A 24,569-nucleotide genomic window follows, 5' to 3' on the forward strand; every position below is an offset into this window, starting at 1 on the left:
AGCTGCACACAAGCCTAAGATCATGATGCGCAATGCCAAGCGTCGGCTGGAGGGGTGTAAAGCGCCACCACTGGACTCTGGAGCAGTGAAAATGTGTTCTCTGGAGTGATGAATCAGCTTCACTATCTGACAGCCTGATGATGAATCTGGGTGTGGTGGATGCCAAGAAAACGCTACCTACCAGAACGCATAATGCCAACAGTAAAGTTTGGAGGAGGTGGGATAATGAGCTGGGGCTGTTCCAGCACGACTGAGCCCCTGTGCACAAAGCGAGCTCCATAAACACATCGTTTGACCAGTTTGGTGTGGAGGAGTTGCGGTCATTTAAGCAAAAAAAGAGGACATACCACCAAATACTAAGAAATTCTGAAATTCATGTAAATATTTAAAAGATTACACCATTCAGTGAAATTGTTATACAGATAATATGATCTGCAATGAAGGACTTTTAACAGAAGCATTTGCACTAGTGGTCTCAGACTTTTGGACCCCACTTGTTATATGTGCTTTGCTGACAACTGTAGGACATCATTGGTTATCAATCATTCATTTATTTGTATTTATAAAGAAGCTAAAGGGAAAATAAAAAGCTAAAAAAAAATAAGAAATCTTATAAAAACATGTTTTTCTCCACTTGTGGGGGCACTGAGGACAGCACTGGTGTAGAACACTCTCTCACCTGAGAGCAGATATTAGGGTTTAAAAGATCTAATTAATTTACAAAACAACATACAAAATAAAAATAAATATATAAAATAAAAGAATAAAGACATTCTAAAGGAAACTGGTGCGATACTGTTTGCTAACATATCACAATCAGCTAGTTAACAAGCCAAGCTAGAGCTAATTTATGATTCTCCTTTCAGCGGAATATTAAATGTTTAATAACATGGCTGGGTTCTTGTGCGATATTATGATTAGCTAAGATAAGCTAAGCTAAGGCAAGACTTCATTAACTCCCAAAGAGGAATCAGAGATATTAACTTAGAGATATTAGAAGAGTTGTGGGAACATTTTTAATATCCACACAATATAATATTTTTAATATGATATCCAACATACTAGAAGGGTTGTTGGGCTACATAAGACAAAACGTTTGGGGCTCAGTGGTGTGGAGGAGCGCAGAGGGCGGCAGATGGCTGAATTTAAACGAGAGGCTCGGTCGCAGTCAGGCTGGCAGCTCTGAATGGTGTCATTCATGCCCCTCACATACGCCACCATCGCATTAGCGGAGCGCTACAGCGGCCAGAGTCGAAGCGAATCAAGGATTCCACTGTTCGGCTTGCAGAGCTGCAGCTAGCGAGCGCGTGCGCTGGGGGCAGTGGGGGGCGCACAGGGTTAGCAGGATGGGGCAGCTGAAGAGGGTAAAACTCAAGACATGATAAATATGACAGAAAACGAGGAACGTCTGCTGGATTTGGCATCACGCTAAAAATGCATGCAAATAGCAGCCACGCTAGCACAACCTCAGCTGTTAGTTTGCCACGCTGTCAAAAAATAACACTGAGATAGTAGAGGCAGGTATTAGTGGTTGACCGATCCATCAGTTGGCTAATATACTGGGCCAATATTTGGAGTTTTGGGTTAAAATCAGCTGATTTGATTGTAATTTTGCAATTCTTCAATTTTAATATTGTTCTATTTTCTTGAACTGTCCTGTATTCAACTCTTAGGAGCCCTGGGTTGATATTTTTGTTTTGCTATAGTATTCAAATTATGTACATTAAAGATAAACATATTTATCATGTAGTGAGCCAATCACATTTACATACGTTTTACATTCTGTATCGACAGGTTTAAATCTGCACTTCTGACTTTTTCCCTGTTTCCATATTATTTCCAGAATTTTATTCCCAGAAAATACCAAAAGTATGGCAGTGGATGCTTTTTATGTTCCAGAAAACAACGTGACACTTGACAACGCTGCCACATTTGACTTAACTCAAAAGTCGGAGCTCGGAACCACAGCGTTTTTGACCAGCGCACGTTCAAGCTACAAACTGTTGGACACCTCCATGAAATTGAGCACTGTAAGCAACTAGCTTGCCAGCTAACGCTCAGTGATGAGTGATAACTAATGTGACCCAGATTTATCCAGCTACTGCCTCTCTATGATGACTGGTGTGAAGCTAATACCAGTATAATCTCATTTAAAAGTGGTCTTTTATTACTGCTGACTGGGTTAGCAGCCATACTAATATGACCTCATGGGCTAAACTTGGACATTAGAACACCATCTCAATTTCAGGAGTTCACATTTTATGGGACATTTTCTTTGTATTTTCCTTGTCAGACTTCAATCAATCAATCAATCTTTATTTGAACTCGGAATACATTGAGGGAGACCCTCATTTACAATGTAGCCGAGCCAACACAGAAATCAGGGATCGAGAAGTTGGATATATTTTTATATTTGTTATAAAAACATAACAAACGCTAAAAAAAAGTAATAATAAAGTAGTATTTAATAGTAAAAAAGTAAAAAAAAAAAAAGAAAAGAAAAACCCTCAATAAACCATTAAGATTAGAACAATATAGTAACTTAACAAATAACAGATCAGATAAGGATAAAATAAATAAAAAAAACAATGAAATAGGTAAACAGAAGATATGACAAATTTGCAATAACAAAATAAGAATAAAATAAATAAAAAAAATAAAAATAAAATAAAAAGAATAAAAAGAATTAAAAACAATGAAATAAATAGAAGATATAAGACAATACATTTGCAATAACAAAATAAATAAGAATAAAATAAAACAATAATAATAAAATAAATTAAAAAATAAAAAAGAATAATAAAAAAATGTAAGTTAAGTTAAAAGTGAAGTGAAATCAAGCAAAACAGTGTCAGGCTGATTGGAGGTGGTTACAGACTAAAACTTGATATAATATCAAATATTGATATAATATCAATGCGACACTAGAGATTCAGAGTTACGAGCTTTCGTGAAAGTAGCGATGAGCGATACGGCAAAAATAGATCACGATACTTTTAATAAATTTTGATATGTGAAGTGTTTACTTTGTGGACTACTGATAAGTTAGACCACACAAACTAACTACAAGAACAAATCATTTTTAATCAACGTTTCCCAAACTGCTTTGTTGAGTTGTGAGTTAAACAGGCCTCACTGGGCTTCTCTCTAACGATACACAACACTCAGGAAAGCACACGGTGACATCATTCATCACTAAAACAACAAATCGGTCAAACAGTATAACTTTTCACAAAAACAGTTAAGAACGAAAGCTTAGAATCTGCACTTTCCTCACAATCTCTCCACTTTCAACGAGCAACGAGTCAGGAAAAATTCACAGACAATTACAGCGCATCTGATTTTATCTGGCATCATATCAGACGGCTGTGCTACTCTCTGAATAGATGCATTAGCACCTTGAAACAAGGGTAATCTTTTTTTTTATTAATTGTATTTTATTTTAAAGAATCTAAAAGAAAAATAAGGAGCTAAAATATTTTTTTAAAAAAAAGGTAAAAACTATTTTTTTCCACTTGTGAGGACACTGTGGACAGCTCTGGTGTAGAACACTGACCCCTAATCTCAGAGCAGTTATTAGCGTTTACAAGGAACAATACTGTGTATTTCATTTGCAAAATAACATACAAAAACATACAGAATACAAAAATTAAAAGTATAAAGACATTACAAAGAACACTGGTGCAGTACTGATTGCCAGCATATAACAATTAGCTAGTTAGCAAGTCAAGCTAGATCTAATTTATGATTTTCCTTTCAGTTGAATATTATTAAAGGTTTAATAACATGGCTTGAGCTGTATTAAGATAAGATAGATAAGCTAAGCTAAGGCAAGACTTTATTAACTCCCAAAGGGAAATTAGAGATATTAATTAGAGATATTAGAGAGGGCAAAACTCAAAGACTCAAACCAGTCGACCCCTGAAGGACACAGTACTGTAACAGTGCTGAAAGTGATGCTGTGAAAATATGCAACATACTACCTGAATGGAGTTTTGTACAAGACGACTACTACGCTACGCTACGCTACACAAACAACTATGTGACATGCGCGCTCTCAGCAACTTGGGGTCAAGCACCTCACTCAAGGACACTGTGGCACCGGCCATCAGCTGCCATCAAACTCATGACGTCTTGAGCCGCAGCCAAGTTCTCTGCTGGCCACGCATGACGTTTGAGGTCAGGCTTTAGCGAGGCTACAGAGTGCCTCTGCAGAGGCAATGACATGTCATGAGTGGTCATGCCTGAGAGATTAGCGCCGTGCACAATGGTACACAGCCACAATGAACCCGACTGCCTTCAGCAGTGACGCAGAGCGCTTACAGTAACGTTTGAGTAACGTCCGCACTGACGGATCAGGATCAGGAAAAATAACCAAACTTCCACAACAGACTGAAGAAAAACGGCAATACTCGGCAACAGGACTGGACGCCTGAACGAGTAGAGGAAAAAAAAAAGTGACCTTTTTTGACGAACATTACTACTGAGATTTAAATCTGATTATTTAATGTGATCTATGTGACGTCCCATTCCAAAACCATGGGCGTTAATACGGAGTCGCCCCCCTTTGCAGCTATAACAGCCTCCACTCTTCTGGTCATGCCATGTCTTCATGGAGCTGCTTTGTGCACAGGGGCTCAGTCATGCTGGCTCTTCCCCAAACTGCTGACACAAAGCTGGAAGCAGATAATTGAGTAAAATGTCTTTGTGTGCTGCATTAACATCACCCTTCACTGGTACCCTTCAACCAGCTCATCATCCCTCCTCCACCAAACTGTACTGTTGGCACTATGCATTCTGGTAGGTAACGTTCTCCTGGCATCCACCAAACCCAGATTCATCATCAGACTGACAGATAGAGAAGATTCATCACTCTAGTGAACACGATTCCACTGCTGAGTCCAGTGGCGGCGTGTTTTGCACCCCTCCAGCCGACGCTTGGCATTGCGCATCATGATCTTAGGTTTGTGTGCAGCTGCTCAGCCATGGAAACCCATTTCATGAAGCTCCTGATGTGCAGTTGTAGTGAGTTCCAAACTGCAGTGCGTGATGCAAAATACCTAACTTCAGAACACATTATTAATTTAAAAATAATTTTAAATGATATTTCTTTTGTCTGGGTGAAAGGTCACACTGTTAGCACAGACTGGGTGTAACTTTATTATTGTGTAATGTTAACTGTCGTTTCCATTCTGCCTAGTTTCAACACAGTTCAGCTCTGTGGCACAGCCAACTAACCCTTGTGTGGTGTTCAGGTGGGTGGGACCCATTTTCAATGTTTACCAAAGGAAAAAATGATGCGATTTATTATTATTTCACCCTCAGATTCTTGGCCTTTGCTCATTTTCTGTGAAGAACATATAAAATAACCCATTTTCAGTGTCTTCACTCTGTTCACCCCCCCCACATTTATATTACACGTGGTGTTGGGTGAACCCGCGGGGAGTAAAAGTGTGGAGGTGCTGTGTCCTTCACTCTGTTCTCCTCCTACATGGCCTGCAGTCTGTGTGTGTGTGTGTGTGTGTGTGTGAGGGTGGACAACATGGACAGGCTGCTGACTGGCTACAGCTGCTAAAGGAGAACCCTGCGCTGGACACTTGTGATATTTTAAACATTTGGTAGGTTTACATAAATTGTTATGACTGTATTGATGTAAAACAATAATGTGGTGGGTCCAGCAGACCACTGAGTAACAAACACATCAACACCACACAAGAGCTAAACTGGAAACTCAGCATTATTCAGCAAACGCAAACAAAGATCATTACGCTTCTTCATTATGTTGAATGGGATTTTTACCAGCTCTTTATAAAACTTCAATCTGCAATTCTGTTATTTATTCGTGTAGTTTTGTGCCGATGAGGTTACGGTGAGGATTAGGTGATGCTAACCAGGCCAAAAGCGATCAGCCCTCCTCACTTTCCTGAAGCATGAAAATGGCAGAAGTGTTGGCTGTGAAACTCAGCGGAGCGCGGATTCTTCCCAAGATGAATGTGCGTCTGGAATGTCGGAGGTTTCTTGGATCCGGCAGCAGATCCTAACAAGAATGCCGTGTGTACCTGGGAACCGCGCTAGGAAAGCTCTGACTGTTGGTTTTTCTTTGTTTATTTTGTGTTTTTTTTCCTCCTCCTGCTGCTGCTAGGCTGGGCCTGCAGCTCGCAAAGCTCAGGTCCTCCTCTGGTTTATACTCCATATACAGAACGGTAGAGAGTAGATGGGTACAAGTAAGAGAGAGAGCACAGAAATGTAAATAAAAAAAGGAATGGAAGCAAGAAAGAAAAAAAGGAAAGAAAGAAAGAATAAAAAGAAAAAAAAATAGTTTACAGTCTTAAAGGGCTAAAAGCATGGAAAACATCATTTTCTCCACTTTTTTTTGAAAACACATTTAAACTGCAAAGAGATTTTCAAATCACTGTTTTTCAGTTCTTCAGTTCTCTTACTGTCTGCTACTGATGTAAAATGACATTTTTCATTTTTTTTTTTTACTGTTGATGTATTTTTCTTTTAAATCACTTTTACTTTGTACTTTAAGCTGCTTGAGCATGAAATGTAACATAAGATTATTATTATTATTATTATTATTATTATTATGTTTGACAAATCAGTCAAGTCTGTCGGTAAAGCACTGTTTAACTGTTTAGACATATCCTACATTTTCACTGTACTTTATTTCTTAAATTTATTATTTATATTATTTATATTATTATATTAAGTCCAACTATAAAGTCTGTGTGGTTTTATGCACCAACACTTTTTCATGAATTGTCTTTATCCCTCAGAATTAAACAGGCTGTTAATGTTAATGCTGCACCTTTAAGGCTGATATATGTAAATGAGCTCTGTTCCGATTGGCTGCCATGTATTGTGCCTCATTCAAAAAGCAGTCTGGCTTTTAATGACATCACAAAAACAATTCTCTGCAGCTTAACTTACAGACCCCACAGACTGGGGTGCAGAGGGGATGTTTTAAACTTCAGCACTGTTTATGTATTAAAGCACTTAAACTCTTATTTTGGAAAAAAAGGGAAAATTGGTTTTCCATGATATGGGCCCTTTAAACTATGATCAGTAGTGTAAATCAGAATATTCAGCCCCTTTGAATCGTTATCGGTCAGAGAAAATTCATATCAGTCGGGCTGTAATGTTTACAGTTCAAAAAAAAAAAACAAAGTGTTCATCACTGTTTACAAACCAGCAACTACAAAAACAAAATACACAAGGCCACAAACTGACCTCCACTACGGCTAAATATAAAAACAAGATATTTCAGTTCATCCCGGCCAGAACTTTATCTGCTCAGACTGAAGGACAGATCATTAAAATGACCCAGAACAAGTCAAACGCAATCAGCGCAGAATCCAAATCAAAACGCGATCAAACAAACACCGTATTGTTGACGTTCAGCTCATGAGTAACGTTTCAGACACTGTCCATCAAAAACACCTGACACAAAGTCCACAATCAACAGTTTACTGCCATCATCATCAACCTCATCATCATCATCATCGTCGTCGTCGTCGCGGGGGAAGTGATTACAACAAAAGAGTGCACGCTGAACTTTGACCTGAAAAGCTCCGGGTTGCGTAAGAGCCGCTGCTGTGGACGCAGTCAAACAACACAGCGGAGAGAGAGAGAGAGAGAGAGAGAGAACACGGTGTGCCAGAGGAAAAGATATCGCTTATCTAAACAGCAGATCTTCTCGCTCTCTCTCTCTCTCTCTCTCTCTACGCTTCCTCACCCCACAGCCATTCATAAAATCAGAAATTAAAACAAGCGCATGAGCCGCCACCTGTTATGACCACAAACACATCAGTACATCAGCCTTATCGAAATTAGGAGTGTTTTTAGAGTCTGTGATTAACCTGATGACTGAAGCACAACAGTCACTGTGCATTCTGACACTGTACGTCAGTTATAGCTGTACAACAGCGTCAGAAAGCATTTAGTAAGAATTATAACTGATACTAATAATGCTTAACCAAGTATACGCTCAATTTTTAGGCAACATAAAACTGTTAAGCTCTTAAAACGATGGTTTTTATTCCACTACTCTGTATAAATTAGGCATCCACAGAAAAATTAGCCAAAAATGGACAAAAATGGCACTTAGGTTTTGTTGAGGACAAAACATTTTGATTTAAAGAAAAATAAAAATAAAAGATTAAATAGGGAGTCGAAATACTTAAATTTGAAGTGCCTGAATTCTTTAAAATTATATTTTATTTATTTATTTATTTATTTATCTATCTATCTATGAGGTCTACGTATAACATACTTATCCCTCAGAACTAAACAGGCTGTTTGTTACTCCACCTGTAAGACTGATATATGCAAATAAGCTCTGTTCTGATTGGCTGTCCTCTATTGTGCCTCATTCAGAAAGCAGCCTGAGCTGAAACACTCTTTATAACTTCAGCATGAGAGTGAGAGTGTGATAGACAGATAGATAGATAGAGAGACAGATAGATAGACAGACAGATGGATAAAGTGAGAGGGTGAGAAAAAGAGAGAGAGGAGATAGAGATAGAGAGAGAGAGGGAGAGAGATAGAGAGTAGAGAGTGAGTGAGAGTGAGAAAAAGAGAGAGAGATAGAGAGAAAGACAGGTAGAGAGACAGGTAGAGAGAGAGACAGAGAGAGGTAGATAGAAGAAAGAGCGAGAGAGAGAAAGAGAGAGAGAGAGGTAGCGAGAGGTAGAGAGAGATAGGTAGAGAGAGAGAGAGAGAGAGAGTGAGAGAGTGAGAGAGTGAGAAAAAGAGAGAGAGTGAGAAAAAGAGAGAGTGAGAAAAAGAGACAGAGAGAGAGATAGAGAGAGAGAGAGAGAGAGAGAGAGGTATCCTTCATTCCGGAGAGCAGAAGGGAAAGTATGCTAGTTTCTCAGTGAGTCGTGTGATCTGAGCTGCTTTATTCGAGCTGTGTCTAAAGCAGGAGCCGTTTCTGGACTATGATGCAACGGCTCTCTGTTTTGTGGGGGGCTGTTAGACTCCAAACACTCTCCTGTTACAGCGGCGCTGGAAGGAGCACTGAAAGATTCCCACTGCAGTGAAAGAGGGACTATAATTAGAGGAAGACGTACCTCAAAAAACTGTGCAGCTTTTATGTTTTCAGCGTTTTCAGATATTATACACACTGAACCTGTGTATAATAAAACTTATACACACTGAACCTGATGCGCCGCGATGTCTTCAGCTACAAAATGACGCCCTTCACTCCTCAGAGTCGGCACACGGTGACCGTACAGGCTCTCCGTTTCAGAGAAGTGAAAGCAGTGTGGAGAGTTTCATCACTTCATTGAGGAGCTGGAACTTCCTGAGATCTTCCACATGCAGCTCAGATGTGCCCAGTTTAGCTTTATCTGAGCTGCTTTCGGAGATGCCAACAACATCTGCGGCAAAGCCGAGCACAAACTAACCCTTTTGATGTTGGTCAAAAAGTGTGAACAGCTGTGACGCAGCTCATCCGTCAGCTTCGTTGTTGCCGTGCCAAAGCCAGCAACGACAGCGATCAATAAAGTGGTCAATAAAGTTGGTGTCTCCTGTGAACGTTCACAAAAATCAGGCAAATAAAATAAATTTGACAAAAGAACATGTTTACTATGCAGGTACACACGTTATGATCTGAAAACATCGCGACTGTGCGAAGATACCATTTTTAGAACTATTTCAAAATGACATTGATTACGAGTAAAAAGAAGCATCTGGTTTGAAAATACTGCCAACACTACACCTAAACCAACGTTCAAGCAGCACCAGACACTGTTAAAATACATAAATAAAGAGGTAAAAATAAGTTTAGTAGTGCCACTTAAAAGTAGGGCTGCACGATAAATCTAATATTTATCATTATCGCGATATGAGTTATTAAGATATCAGCTTTAATGGAGATTCAACTGCAAAACACACACTTGGACACCTTAAAATGTCACCATAACTCAGCTTTAATGATGATTTATGAAAGCTGTTTGGAGAAATGTATCATTCCAGAGAATACGGGGAGAGCTGGACAAAACCAGACCGCAAAAGCAGAGGTGGGCGATACGACAGACACACAATAACGACATACAACATATGCAATATACAAGAGATTTTAAGCACGAGAAACATCCCAATATTTAATTTTTCTGAGGTTTGATAGGTTAGAATGAACAAAAAAGAATTACTAGTGCAAAATTGAAACAACATCATCAAAAACTATAACTACAACAATTTTTACTCAACGATTTATGCACTAAAATCAATTAAACTGGACTAATTATGCTCTCTTTGTTATGAGACACGCAGTTGGCCAACGTTCTTTGAGCATGACGTAATTTATCGTGATAACAATAATCATCGCCACCCTGCCCAGCCCTAACCAGAAGCTAAGTCTCTCTAGTGCTTTGATGCGGGTTACAAGAGGGGACAGAAGAGTTTCAGACTGACCAAACGCATGTGCACTCTCTAACAGAAATCAATAATCAATTAAGGGCTGAATTAATGTTTGTCTAAGCTGATCTGATTTTTAATACGACAAAGCACACAAATTGATTCTAGGCACCGTTTAGGTGTAATGAGTCTGGTGGAGGCTCATGCAGGAGTGTCTACAGCAGCTTTCTGTAGGTTTCATACGCAGTTCCTTCTTGTTTGGCTGGACAAAACAAGCTGGCAGCACTTAGTGATCATGTGACCTGGAGACTGTTATATAGGGAAACTACAAAGTCTAAATACAACTTAAACATCTTAGCGGTCTTAGTAGTCTAATGTAAAATCAGGGCAGTCAAACCATTAAAATAATTAACCACGATTAATCGTAGTTTCATATCTGCACAGATTTGACCCTGAAGAACTCCAGCTGTTTAAAAAGCAGCGGATTCTGTTATAGCAGTATACAGTCAATGAGCGTAAACATCATATATACCATCAATGAATGTACACATCATATACTCATTGACTGTATATATGATGTATGATATATAGGATGTAGGAGTGGGCAGCACGGTCACCTCACAGCGAGAATGGCCTGGGTTCGATTCCCGGCCGGGTGACCAGGGTCATTACTGTGTGGAGTTTGCCTGTTCTCCCCGTGTCTGTGTGGGTTTCCTCCGGGTACTCCGGTTTCCTCCCACAGTCCAAAAACATGCAGTCAGGCTGATTGAACATGCTAAATTGCCCCTAGGTGTGAATGTGTGTCACTGTGTATGTCTGTCTGTCTGCCCTGCGATGGACTGGCGACCTGTCCAGGGTGTATCCTGCCTTTCGCCCAATGACAGCTGGGATAGGCTCCAGCACCCCACCGCGACCCAGAAGGATAAGCGGTTTAGATGATGGATGGATGGACGGACTATGTAGGACATATGAGCTCAGTGTATAAATGATGTATGATACACATTGAATGAGTTTACATATCAGACATCATATAGTCAATGAGCGTATATATTATCTATCACATATACTGTCAATAAGTGTATACATCACATATATGAGATATATATATATATATACACACTCAGTGACTGTATATATCATATATACAGTCAATGAGCGCATATATCATGCATCATATATTAAATAAATAAGCGTATATATTGTATACATCAAATACACAGTCAGTGGTTCAGCTCCTCTGTGATTATAGCCTCTTGCTCTCGTTCATACAGCTCGTAGATTCTTGTTACAGTGGAGGATCTTGAGGGGAACTGCAGCTCCAACAAGCAGCTGCTTTTGTTAGTTTGCTGCTCATTGATTACCTTGTCGATCTTTAGGTCTTCTGCTAGCACTGTCACACATCAAATTACAGCACGCTTTGGTATCAGATGTTATAACGATGAGGCTGAATGGAGCTGAATAAGGCAGCAGAGGGAAAAGCAGAGGAGCTGGAGTTGGATGAGTATTGGCAGATGCCGTCTCTCTCTCTCTCTCTCTCTCTCTAGCCTTCACTTCAGCTCGCTCTCTCTCACTCATACTGTCCGCTTCTGCTGCTGGACGCAGCTTTGCATTGCAAATCAGCTGAAGCCAAGCTGTCAGAGAGGACCTCTGTTTACTACAGCCGCGGTGGGCTTCTCCTGCAGCGAGTGAACACAGCAGGGGTGCACACCGACTCTGAAACGTCTAAAATGTCATCCAACACCCTTTTAGGACTCACAGGGACACCACTGACCCACTGGTGTATCAGAGGGTCAGACGAGAGGCAGTGTGAGCGATACATCATCGATATCTCTCACTCTGACAATTAGGCAGCCAAAATCGACAAGCTGTTAATAATAATAATAATAATAATAATAATAATAATAATAATATTTGTTTAGCACCTTCCATACGTAAAACGCAGCTCAAAGTGCTTAACAGGGGGATAAAATAGAGACAAAAAATCAGTAAAAATAGAAACGTGACAAAGAAAATTATAAGTGAGTAAAGGTAAAAATGGTAACAGAAATAATAAAAGTAAAATCATTTTAATACTGAAAAACAACAATATATAGTGATAATTAAAGAAAAAACTACTTTTAATTTAGCTTTTATTTCAAATTGTAAACTAGAGAAATGTTATATTTTCACTTTATCTTTTATATCGTATTAAATAATAATATAAGCTCATCAATATTTCATTCATATCTTGTTTTTTTGGTTTTATTTTTAAATATATTTCTTGTAAAGCACTTTAAGCAGCATCATGCTTTGTAACAAGTTATTACTATAATAATTATATAATAAACATATCACAACACAATATTTTTCACATTATTAGAGCATGTAATGGTATATTTACCGTGATATTTTTTGGATTTTTTTTCCAGTACTCCTGTAACTTAAAACTTCCTATCATGATATCAGTATCAAACATTTGTAGTTTTGGTATTACTGACACACTGTTATAATGTACCGAATGTGGTTAAATGGCACTAATAACTAAATAACTAATAAACACAACAGTGTAAATAAATAAATATGAAACTATTCAGCACTGCTGTTCAGATTATTCAGATTATAACTATGTAAGTAGGTGTTTTATAGGTTTCCTGCTAGAACAGATAAGAACGAATGCTTTAGAAACTAGAGACATTTCTTCACTCTCCCAGCTCAAAACATGAGGTTTCACAGAGTTTCCCCAAACCATATCAGAGCAAATCCCCTAAAAACTTGCTTTTACAACCAACTGCAGTTATTTTTCAATACGAGTGCTTTCATTGGCAGAAATGTCCCATTTTTCAGCTCTACAGGAAAAACAAAAACCCTTCCAAAGTGTTATTTTCGGCATAAATAAAAACCAACTGTGGGTGACCAATTTCCCAAAACACCACAGCTTCAGCTTCACTTCCTTTCAGAGCATATCGCCCAAATCAAAGCGCTGCAGAAAGCAGAGCTGCACACCACGCACTGCTGGTTAATCACTGCAATCCTGGCAATATTGAAACTATAGCAATATTTCCTACTACACAGCGTTTGTCATTCACAGCTGTTCCAAATCTCTATTATTTGTTTGTTACTGACGCCTTTAGAGGGCGGCGGTGAGCGACGGTTGTTTATTTGCTGTTCGTAAATTAACACCTTTAGAGGGCGGCGGTGAGCGACGGTTGTTTATTTGCTGTTCGTAAATTAACACCTTTAGAGGGCATTGGTGAGCAACGTTTGTTTATTTGATGTTTGTTAATGATGCCTTTAGAGGGCGGCGGTGAGCGACGGTTGTTTATTTGCTGTTCGTAAATTAACACCTTTAGAGGGCGTTGGTGAGCAACGTTTGTTTATTTGATGTTTGTTAATGATGCCTTTAGAGGGCGGCGGTGAGCGATGGTTGTTTATTCAATGTTCATTAATGACTCCTTTAGAGGGCGGCGGTGAGTGAAGTTTGTTTATTTGATGTTTGTTAATGATGCCTTTAGAGGGCAGCGGTGAGCGGCGGTTGTTTATTCGATGTTCATTAATGACGCCTTTAGAGGGTGGCGCTGAGCGGCGGTTGTTTATTTGATGTTTGTTACTGATGCCTTTAGAGGGCGGCGCTGAGCGGCGGTTGTTTATTTGATGTTTGTTACTGATGCCTTTAGGGGGCGGCGCTGAGCGGCGTTTGTTTATTTGATGTTTGTTAATGACGCCTTTAGAGGGCGGCGGTGAGCGATGGTTGTTTATTTGATGTTTGTTACTGATGCCTTTAGGGGGCGACGCTGAGCGGCGTTTGTTTATTTGATGTTTGTTAATGACGCCTTTAGAGGGCGGCGGTGAGCGACATTTGTACATTTCACGTTTGTTAATGACGCCTTTAGAGGGCGGCGGTGAGCGATGGTTGTTTATTTGATGTTTGTTAATGACACCTTTAGAGGGCGGCGGTGAGCGACGGTTGTTTATTCGATGTTCATTAATGACGCCTTTAGAGGGCGGCGGTGAGCGACGGTTGTTTATTTGATGTTTGTTAATGACCCCTTTAGATGCCGGTGGCGGGTAACGTTCGTTTCTTTGAGGCTGAGCAAAAGAGCACATCATTTTAAGCTTAATCTTTAATAGTTGCATCAAACTAACGACAAAAAATCAATGTTAATTCCGATTATTTACATAATAATAGTCTTTTTCACATTTCTGTGTTTTCTCCCGCTGGACGTGCTCTAAAACAACAACAACAGTGATGGCCGAGTAGAGCTTGTACAGCGCACCCAAGTGTTCGAGCCTGAAGAAAAAACAAGCTTAGCTTAGTTTCTACAGCTTCTCCACTGACGATGCACAGAGGAAAAATAGTTTTGTCCAATTAGGAGAGACGAAGGACTTAACTCGGACATGCGGGAGGAAGTCGGCATTTCACCACTGCTGACTAACGTTACACTGAAGCCAGTTTGCGCTTAAAGGTTGGTCCACAACTGCCCCATTGGGCATCATGTAACTTGAAGCCATTGGTATTCACATCAAACAAACCAAAACTCTGATACTGAGATCTTCAAAATGATATCTTCTCGATATCGTGCAGCTCTAACAAAAGCAAAAACAAAAATGCTACTCACTCCTCTGGCAGTGGTCCTGGTTCCAGCAGCGTTCCCCAAAGTGCCCGTTGATGGTGGTCTGGAAGCAGGTGATCTTTCCAGCGATGGTGCCCGGGCAGATATCTCCGCACTCCCGCTCGTTCTTATTGGCCACGATGTAGTTGTCCTCCACGGAGTCGAGGATTTTGGACCAGTCGAGAGTGGACAGGTAGCAGAGGTCAGGGTTCTTCTCCATGCGCACGGCGCCCCGGGTGATGTTCATCAGGCTGTGCAGACCCACCTCCTTCAGCTGCAGCATCTCGAAGATCACCAGCGCGTAGTTGAAGAACAGGTTGTTGCCACGGATGACGGTCAGGTTGGGGAAGAGGTCAGAGAGGCTCTCCAGGCCGTACACTCTGAACAGCAGCAGGTAGTCGGTGATCATGACCAGCCGGGGAAAGCTGAGGCCCCGGAAGTCCTCGGCTCGGGTCTTGAACATCAGCAGGATCTTCAGGTGGCCCTCGATGACCGTGCAGTTCTCCAGCAGCCGCAGGTTGGTCACGTTGTTGCGGATGTCCTTGCTGGGGCAGACTGCGGGGCAGAGAAGGAGAATAGAGGTATTTTATTGTGTTCAATGTATGGCTGGTCACAACTAAACTGACCTCAATTGGCTGATAATGTCGAGAGTTTATTGATATCAGCAGACGTGTTTTTTTGAAAGTGCACCAATAATTAGAAGCTTTGTGGTTGTGGCTTTGGCTGGGATTCAAACTCACAGCCTCGCAAAGAAAGCATGAAACCTTACATGGGGAACCTCGTGTCTAATAGGGATCCACTGACATGATCAATGTCGATGTTGATATATAAACATTTATAAAATGTAGAAATGGACTTTTATTTAATATTTTACTGCTTGGTGATAGACGCATATAGACGTTTTCCTTGTGTCCCGATGCCATCACTGAAAAATCATTAAAAATAAATGGTTAATAGTGTTTTACACTAAATCGCAACTTGAAATACTGAAACATGATATTGGTTAAAATTCATACATTTGAAAATACATTGCATTTTCATGGAAGGTTACAGGAAAAGAAGTATTTAGTCCAGGGGTCGGCAACACGCGGCTCCGGAGCCACATGTGGCTCTTTTACTGCCCTGTTGTGGCTCCACAGCAGAATTAGATTAGTAGGTAAATATAAAATAATCCTCCTTTACAGTAAAATAAAGCTCTGCTGATCGTTCAACACAGTTTAACAATAAACAGTCTAAAATGCTGGAGTTAACGTAGAACTGCTAATTCACCCTTTAACCCTGAAGATCAGCGCAGACTGCTGGTCACCATAGCAACGCAGACACCGTCTAGCCTAGCTAGTAGCTAACAAAAAGGCAAAGAGAAAGATTTAAGAAGAACATCGATAATTTGGAGATGAATGGACTTATTTGTGTTTATAGTCACTCCAGCTGGTTTCCTGATACGTTTAATCTGCAACGAGAAACTGTCAAACACTATAAAGTCGCAAATCTAAAGCCAGCTTCTCGTTTGAATTTTCCAGTTCCACCTTAAGTGGTGCAGCAGTTACATTCTGGCGCCTCAGGCACCATTTAAGGTGCAACAGGAAAATTAGAACAAGAAGCTGGAGAATGAGAAGCTGAAAAGTCAAATGTTGAGAGACGTTTTACAAGAAACTGTTCTACTTTTGATGAAAAGTTTCCTGCCGGAGATGTGAGAAAAGCGTTTAGCTGAGCTAAAGCTTAAAGCAGAGCAAAGTGAGTCTGTGTTTTCGTTTATATTTTTAGCCTTTACTAGCACCTTAGAACATACTGAGACATATTTACAGCCAAGATGGTAAAATGCACATTAAATGTTGAGGCTCTCAAGGTGGTTTGATTTTTGTTGAAAGAACAAAATGGCTCTTCTTAACATTTGGGTCGCGACCCCTGATTTAGTCTTTTAAATGATGTCATATGATGTTTTGTGCCTAACATGAGCAGGGATGTGAACCAACACTATTTTAAACGGAAGGTTAGTTTTGATTTCAGATTCACCTTAAAGACCAACTGATGGAAAACAAGCAGTTACAGAACAACTCGCAGCCCTGAGGAGGTGTTTTTGACTTTTACTTCTCGGTAATTCCGCTTCACACATGTTGAAAAGAGGCAGGAAGAATTCATTAGGCAGCAGAATATGAGAGAGAGAGAGAGCGCGAGAGAGAGAGCGCGAGAGAGAGCGAGAGAGCCTCGGTTAATGGATAACATCAAGCAAATTTCCTTTCAAGGCTGCTCCGCTGCCTATTCATTATCCACCACACGCTCTTAAGAGCTTTTCAATGGCAGCTATCTGTTTGTTTGTCTTCGTAAACAGCTTTATGAAATATGGCTTGAGGTACATTTACTGAAAATTCTAACTGCAGCCTGAAAGAAGCTTCTGCTTATAATGACCAGATAAAATCTAAACAAAAAAGCTGACTCATTTCTGTGACCGCACAAATATTCAGTTTATTTGTTAATAAACACACAGGGGTTACATAGAGCAGCCAACCAATGGTCTTGTGGGGTGATGTGATCTCTTAATGAGAATGTCAGGAGATCCGTGAAACATTTTGGGCTAAATATTGGTGGGACTGTCGATCTATTAGAGAGGAACATTTTTAAACCAATCTGAGCCTCAGGTGGAGCTTGGGCGGAGCTCACGCCTCAGGTGGTGCACTCGTCAACACTGTCTGATCGACGACAAGCCTGTCGTTAGCCCATGGATGAAATATAGGATTTCCCGGCTGAAAAGTTCTGCAAAAACTTTCAGCTGTGCACTTAGATGTGTGTCCCATGTGTGGAACTCTAGCAGAAGAAAGACAGTTCTGTTAGCTAAGGATAGCGATTTGCTAGCTAGCTTGTTTCGTCAGAGTCAAAGTGAACTTTGTCATTCAGACTATACAACTGAACGAGACTGCATTTCTCCAACTCTGGTGTGCATAATATGACAAATATAAAGGCAAATCCACATAATCATACAAGACGGCATAGAATAGACAAATAGGGAAAATATGTATGTATTTAAAAAAATATTGCATGTTTTATAGAAAACTGTTGCACACTGTTCTCATTGATGGTATTATTGCACAGTGTACCAGGAAATGTAAACTTGACACCGGTAAATAAAGTTTTCAAGCGATGAGAACATTAAAAATTTTGTAATTATTATTGGATTCTAGACATTAAAAAAACATGGACTAGAGGAGTTTGGTAGGTTTGGGAGAACTCAAACTGAGTTTCGAGAACGACTGCATCTGAAAGGAAATCGCCATACAAACAGACCAATCGCAGAAAGGTTAGCAACAATAACAAACCTCCTTTAAATAAAGTGGGGCAGGGGTCAGCAACTGCGATGCAAACTTACTATCCACAAACTGTTTCAAACAAAATTCAGAAATAACATTTAAAACCAAGATAGCCTGAATGTTTTCTGCTTCTGCGATTATATCTCACCCTGAAAGACTCATCTGTAGACGTGCAACTGCTCGCTACTAGCATTTAGCTTAATAAACAATAGTTTCAGACTGATTAAGTGCAGCAAACCAGAGCCAGTTTTTAGTGAGAGCTGAGCTTCTGAGAGCTGTGGTGATTTTAGCATGCAGTTTACCTCAGACAGTCTGTGTACATCTGTGAGTGTCTGAGACTGAATCTTATAGAAATAAAGCAAAAAACTATTCTGTAGTCACATCTCAAACCTTAGCATCTGCTATAAGAACCATGAGAACATAGGGAGCATAACTGTACCATAATCCACTGAAATGATATGTTCTAAGCTGTACTGACTCCACACACCCCGTCTCGACTCCAGGACTTTTATTTTACTGTTCTGTTTTAAAACATTCGGTTATGAAAAGGTACAAATACGAAATTTTCACCTGGAAAAACTTATTTAAGGTTCACAATCAGACCTTAAAACCACTGTTGTACCTTTGAGGGAACATTTACACTGTTTGTACCTTGATGAATGAAAAATGTACCTGAACAGAACCTTTATTTCTAACAGTGTAGTAAAAATTAGTCACACAAGCCCTACAGACCTGCAGAACCAGCCACTACAACTCACAGCTCTGACTGAACAGAGGAAGCAGGAGCTTTATCTGCTGAGATGAATGGAGAGAGATGGAGTGAAACTAATCATCAACACACACACATATATATATACATACATGCAGTCTCCACTGACACTTCCAGCCTGAAACTGTCCAGCATCAGCAGCATTTATTGGCATTTAAATAAAGTAAACTGCTTCATAATTTAATATTAGCATACAATATATATACTCTATATATAGTATATAATATTTAGTGCATACAGTACTACAAGACAATCAGACAGCACCCTTCATTTATTTAATTTCTAGTGAAAAAAGCACAAGCTGTTCAATTTTGAGAGACATTTCTGATGAGGTAATCTGCTTGCATAAGGAAGCAGAAAGACAAAGAAAAAAAGTGAGATAACAGAAGAAAATGTGTCTCCTAACAACCACCTGGAAGAGCTGGTCGACCCCAAAACTGCCCCCATCAGATAAACAGCACTTAAAGCTTTCATCTCTGAGAGAGAGGAGAAAATCAAGCTGCTTCAGATCTGAAAACATCCACAGGTGTTTCTGTCCATCCTTCCACTGTGAGAAGACGACTCAGCGCTGTGGGTCTGAAAGGATGTGTAGCTGATCAAGAAGAACCTCACTGAGAAAAGGAGATGGACACATCAAACAAAGAAGCTGAACGATGGACTGACCACCCCAGAGTCCAGACCTCAACACCACTGAATGTGTTTGATTACTTCAGAAAATGATCAGATCAACTTCTAAGACTGAACTTTGGAGGTGTGTCTGCAGATTCTTTGAGGAACTGAAAGTGAGTCTCCTAAAAAGAACGGAAGCTGGAATAAAGGTGAAGAGTGACTCACTGACTCACACAGCTGATGTTACATTAGCTGTTGAGGCTTCTGTGTAACTTTGTTAAATCTGTGTTTTCTGTTTAGAACTTACACTTAACTACTTAGTTCAATTGGTGTAAACAACCCAAACACCACCCACCCTCCACAGTTCCCCACCGTAAGAATCTACAGAGAAAGTAGGCTGAGAAAAGCAGAAAAGCGTCTGACGCGCCGGCCGCAGACCTGCAGTCAGGAGCGTGCTGGTAGGTTTCTCTTCACGCTTATCACACAGCTGTGAGGAAACGTCCTGCATGCACTCGTTCCACAGCAGCGTCTACACCAACACACGAGATGAGCTGATAAACACGCCTTCATATTTCACCACACACACCAACAAAGCTCACTCACTATGCTGATCACTGCTGGCTTAAACTGCAAAACAGAGAAAACAGACAGCGGCAGTGGGACCTCCTCAAGTGTTTGAATATTACAGAAATGACTGAAAAAGTGCTGAAAAACATCAGACTGGGTATCCGCATTAGCATAATTTGTAGCACTAGCCTAAGTTTGTACCTCATTAACAATTTGTAGCACTTAGCATTAGCATAATTTCAGATAGGACAAGCATTATATGTAACACTAGTGCAATTTGTGGCACTAGAATAATTTGCAGCACTGGCACAATTGCGAACAGCACAAGCATGATTTGTAACATCCCTGATAGCGAGAGGATAGTGGACCAGAGGACTGCCGGCCCGCTGATGGCAAATCTGGCGGTCCATTGGCATTTTGCCCAGTGTTTTCTGGGCGGTCCATCGGTGGTTAAGCAGAGTGTTAGACAAAATTCCACTTATCATCGCTTATTTTCTATTTACAGCCCAATTTACTGATTTGGCCTTCCTTCATTTCTTTAGTTATACTTTGTAAATTAGTCTAGTAAATCATTTTAATCCAGCTCAGAGTCAGAAACACCGTTTGCTATAAAATCATTTTATATCAGGCCTAGTCATGATTTTTTTTCCTCTCTCATTTGTATTATTTCTCTATTTTCCAAAATAAAAGTTGGTGTGAATTTAAAATCTGTTTCGGGAGATTAACTAGTTAAAACTTTATGCAGGACAGTAATCTAGGTGGTCCGAGGGGGGACCAGCAGTGGCAAAAAGTCAGTGGGATGCTGACCTTATCAAGCCAGCGGACCGATATATGCTCGCTATCAGGGATTAGCATCATTTTAAAGAGTATTAGCATTAATTCTGGCAGCAATAGCATAATTTGTGGCATTAGCATAACTTCCAACAGTGCTGCCATCATTTTGAATAATAATTTGCAGCACTAGCTTAATTTGTTTAAATGTTGTTTTGTAGCTGGTGCTAAATTACACTAATACATCACTGGAATACTAAAAAAACACAGGAAAAACATGAGACAGCACTAGCATGATTTTCTGATGTGTTCATTTAAGCAATACTGAAATTTTTTTAATTAAAAAAAAGAAAGCAAAACGGAATTTATTAGCCTAATTTGCTCTCTTAAGACCAATAAAAGAACAATTTAATCATATTACATCAGCTAGTATTGTCTGATTTTTTTCTTGTGGCTGCTTTATTTGCTTTGTGCAAGTCATTTTCACAAGAATCATTCATTATTTCCCCGTCAATAAACTTTAAGGGGAAAACAGTCTTTTTTGGGGCAGGGAGGAGGTTGTTTACACAAACCTTCGGCCTATAAGTAGGAAATCAGGCAAATCAGGAAAGCTTCAGATCAGCCGAGAGCAGCTTTTCACTCCCGTCTCAACGCTAATCTCACAAAAACACACCAACTGCAAGAGGATTCAGTGAGGAAGCGACCGGAGCATCCGTCAACTATAAACACACTAACACGCATGTCCAAACTATCACAGCGGCTTTTCCAAACACTCAAATTTACACAGTTTTCCTTTTTAATCCAAACACAGTCGATTGTCTTTACTTCTCTGGTTTTGCGCCGGAGCTTTGAGGCGTGCATAACTTATCACACAGTAACCAAAAGATCTTAGATACATTTCGAACAGACTTGATTATGTGGTCTCTGACGCTGTACGACAAATATGGACAAAAGTACATCACCAATAAATGCAGCAACCACCTGTATTTTTGTCCATATTTAAGACGCAAACAAGTATATTGCTGCATAATTTGAAAATGCCTTTTGCTCTTCACATTCTGTGCGAATTTCATGATGAATGGACCAAAAGAAATGACCCAGAATTACTTGGAAAAAATTCTGGTTCCATTGACTTACATTAAAAGTAAAGTAGTTTCCTGTAAAGTTGTCATTATAGAGATACAAGGTTTTCTTCCGACAACAGCGATATCTTTGCTAAGCGATATTTGTGGTGAGGGGAAAACACACAGTTTTACACTTTTTCTGCTCCAACAGACCCGAAACAGCTCATGAATGACTCGATAATGACGTGCTGAGAGTCTGAACCACAGCTGGGAAAAGCAAAAATAGACAAATGCAGCTATTTTCATTATTTAAAACCACACATACTTTGCAGTTATACATTCAGTACGTCTGGGACAGTTTCCATTTGCACCAGAGGGGGCGACAAAGAGCCTGTTTACACCTCGCATTAGCAGGCGTGTTTGGCAGCAGGTAAGACAAACAAACGAAAAGCGGAGGATATGCGAAGCTGAATTCATCCCCAAACCAAGAGCCTTCACGCACTCTAGGCTGGTGAAAGCGCCCAGGCCGAGCTTGCCGACTCGTATCGCAGCGAGTAAAAAAGTAAACAAAAGCAAAATGTAAACACCGTATTTGCTTTTCACACTGGTCACAACGGGACGCATTTTAAAGAAAACAGTAATGTAATCCACCCAAAGTTTATTCAGATACGATCCAGACGAGAAACATGCTAATGCAAGGTGTAAACAGGCTCAAAAGTCTTAAGGCCTTTACACACCGAGTTTTACAAACAAAAACAAAAAAAACAACTGAAAATGTCAAAACTAGGGATGCACAAATATGCACTAATACCTTTTAAGCAATTATCTGCCTACACCAGGGGTCGGCAGCGTGCAGCTCTTTTACTGCCCTGCTGTGGCTCCACAGCAGAATCAGATTAGTAGGTAAAAATAAAATAATCCTCCTTTACAGTAAAATAAAGCTCTGCTGATCGTTCAACACAGTTTAACAATAAATGATCTTAAACTCTGGAGTTAATGTAGAACTGCTAATTCACCCTTTAACCCTGAAGATCAGTGCAGACTGCTGGTCACCATAGCAACACAGACAACAAATCCCACTTAGCTAGTAGCTAACGAAACGGCAAAGAGAGAGATTTAAGGCCAACATTGATAATTTGGAGATGAATGGACTCATTTGTGTTTATAGTCACTCCAGCTGGTTTCCTGATACGTTTAATCTGCAACGAGAAACTAACAAACACTAAAAAGTCTCAAAGCTGAAGTCGCTTCTCATTCGCCAGCTTCTTGTTCGAATTGTCTCGTTCTACCTTAAATGGTGCAGCAGTTACATTCTACTTTCATTTAAGGTGAAATGAGAAAATTAGAACAAGAAGATGGAGAATGAGAAGCGACTTCAGCTTTGTAGGTTGAGCCATTTTACAAGAAACTGTTGTACTTTTGTGGAAAAGTTCCTGCTGGAGATGTGAGAAAAGCAGCTATAGCTGAGCTAAAGCTTAAAGCAGAGCAAAGTAAGTCTGCGTTTTAGATTTGCTAGTCTTAACTAGGACATGAGAACATACTGAGACATATTTACAGCCAAGATGGTAAAACGTTACTTCAAATAAAATGGATATAAAGTGTTACGGCTCCAAAGGTGGTTTCATTTTTATTGAAAGGACAAAATGGCTCTTCTTAACATTTGGGTTGTGACCCCTGGCCTAAACCAATATGATTCTGTATTGTGCATCCCCAGCCGAAATGAAAAGCAAGCTTTGAAAGAAATCCACATTAACAGTGATAACAAAATGCTCATCACCATAAAATGGCAAGAAAAAAATAAATTCAACCTGTTGATTTCATCACTGGTATCATTAATTATTGATAACCTACTGTTACCAATCCTAGTGGACAAAATGATGATAATTTTCATTATCATCATGATAAATTTAGTTGTTGTGATACACTTTTTGTGGTCAACACTGAGCAGTTTTCATTAAGAGAGCATAATTAGTCTTGTTTAATTGGATTTTTATGGGTGCTTATGATATTATTGCCCAACCCTGACTAGTCTGAACAGAAAAAAAGCTTCATGCTGCGCAGGGTCAGCAGGGCCACGACTGGTGAGGATATTTTTGCAGAACCAGAGAACAGAAAGGCAATAAAAAAGGCATCAGAGCAAACAGCAGCAGAGTAAATCCCCCAGCTTAATTAGGAGCCGGTATAATTAGACCAAGTCAGTCAGTGACCTGATCCTCAGCACTACAGTAACACCAGCAGCTTCAATACAGCAACACTGTACACACAATAAAAGGACATCGTCTAATTTTTGTGGTCTGCACTCCCACACATACTTATGGATTCTGGCGTTTCGCGTGACGTCACACTGTCATGCCATTTTGAGGACCGAATCAGGGGTGACTGCACTGCACGATGCTGTGCTTTGTGAATGATGAGCTACGTTCACATGACAAGCCTCGTTGCTCAAATCCGATTTTTTGCTCAAATCTGATCTCTCTGACACGATGGTTCACACTCGTTCAGGTAAGTGATTCAAATCTGTCATTAATGTGACGAA

The 24,569-nt window shown here is 40.0% G+C and overlaps 1 protein-coding gene across 2 annotated transcripts in view; it reads right to left on the reverse strand.

Annotated features, from left to right (window-relative positions):
* Positions 1-24,569, reverse strand: part of insrb (insulin receptor b) — a 135,101-nt gene that overhangs the window by 81,720 nt on the left and 28,812 nt on the right. Inside the window, exon 2 of one of the 2 annotated variants that reach the window (XM_036586056.1) lies at positions 14,958-15,506. The exons of the other annotated variant lie outside the window; for it this stretch is intronic. Coding sequence (XP_036441949.1) covers positions 14,958-15,506 — 549 coding nt within the window. The remainder of the gene's footprint in view (positions 1-14,957; positions 15,507-24,569) is intronic. 2 annotated transcript variants of the gene reach the window in all.

Source organism: Colossoma macropomum, unplaced genomic scaffold (assembly GCF_904425465.1).
Source record: "Colossoma macropomum unplaced genomic scaffold, Colossoma_macropomum, whole genome shotgun sequence".
Taxonomy (NCBI): Eukaryota; Metazoa; Chordata; class Actinopteri; order Characiformes; family Serrasalmidae; genus Colossoma; species Colossoma macropomum.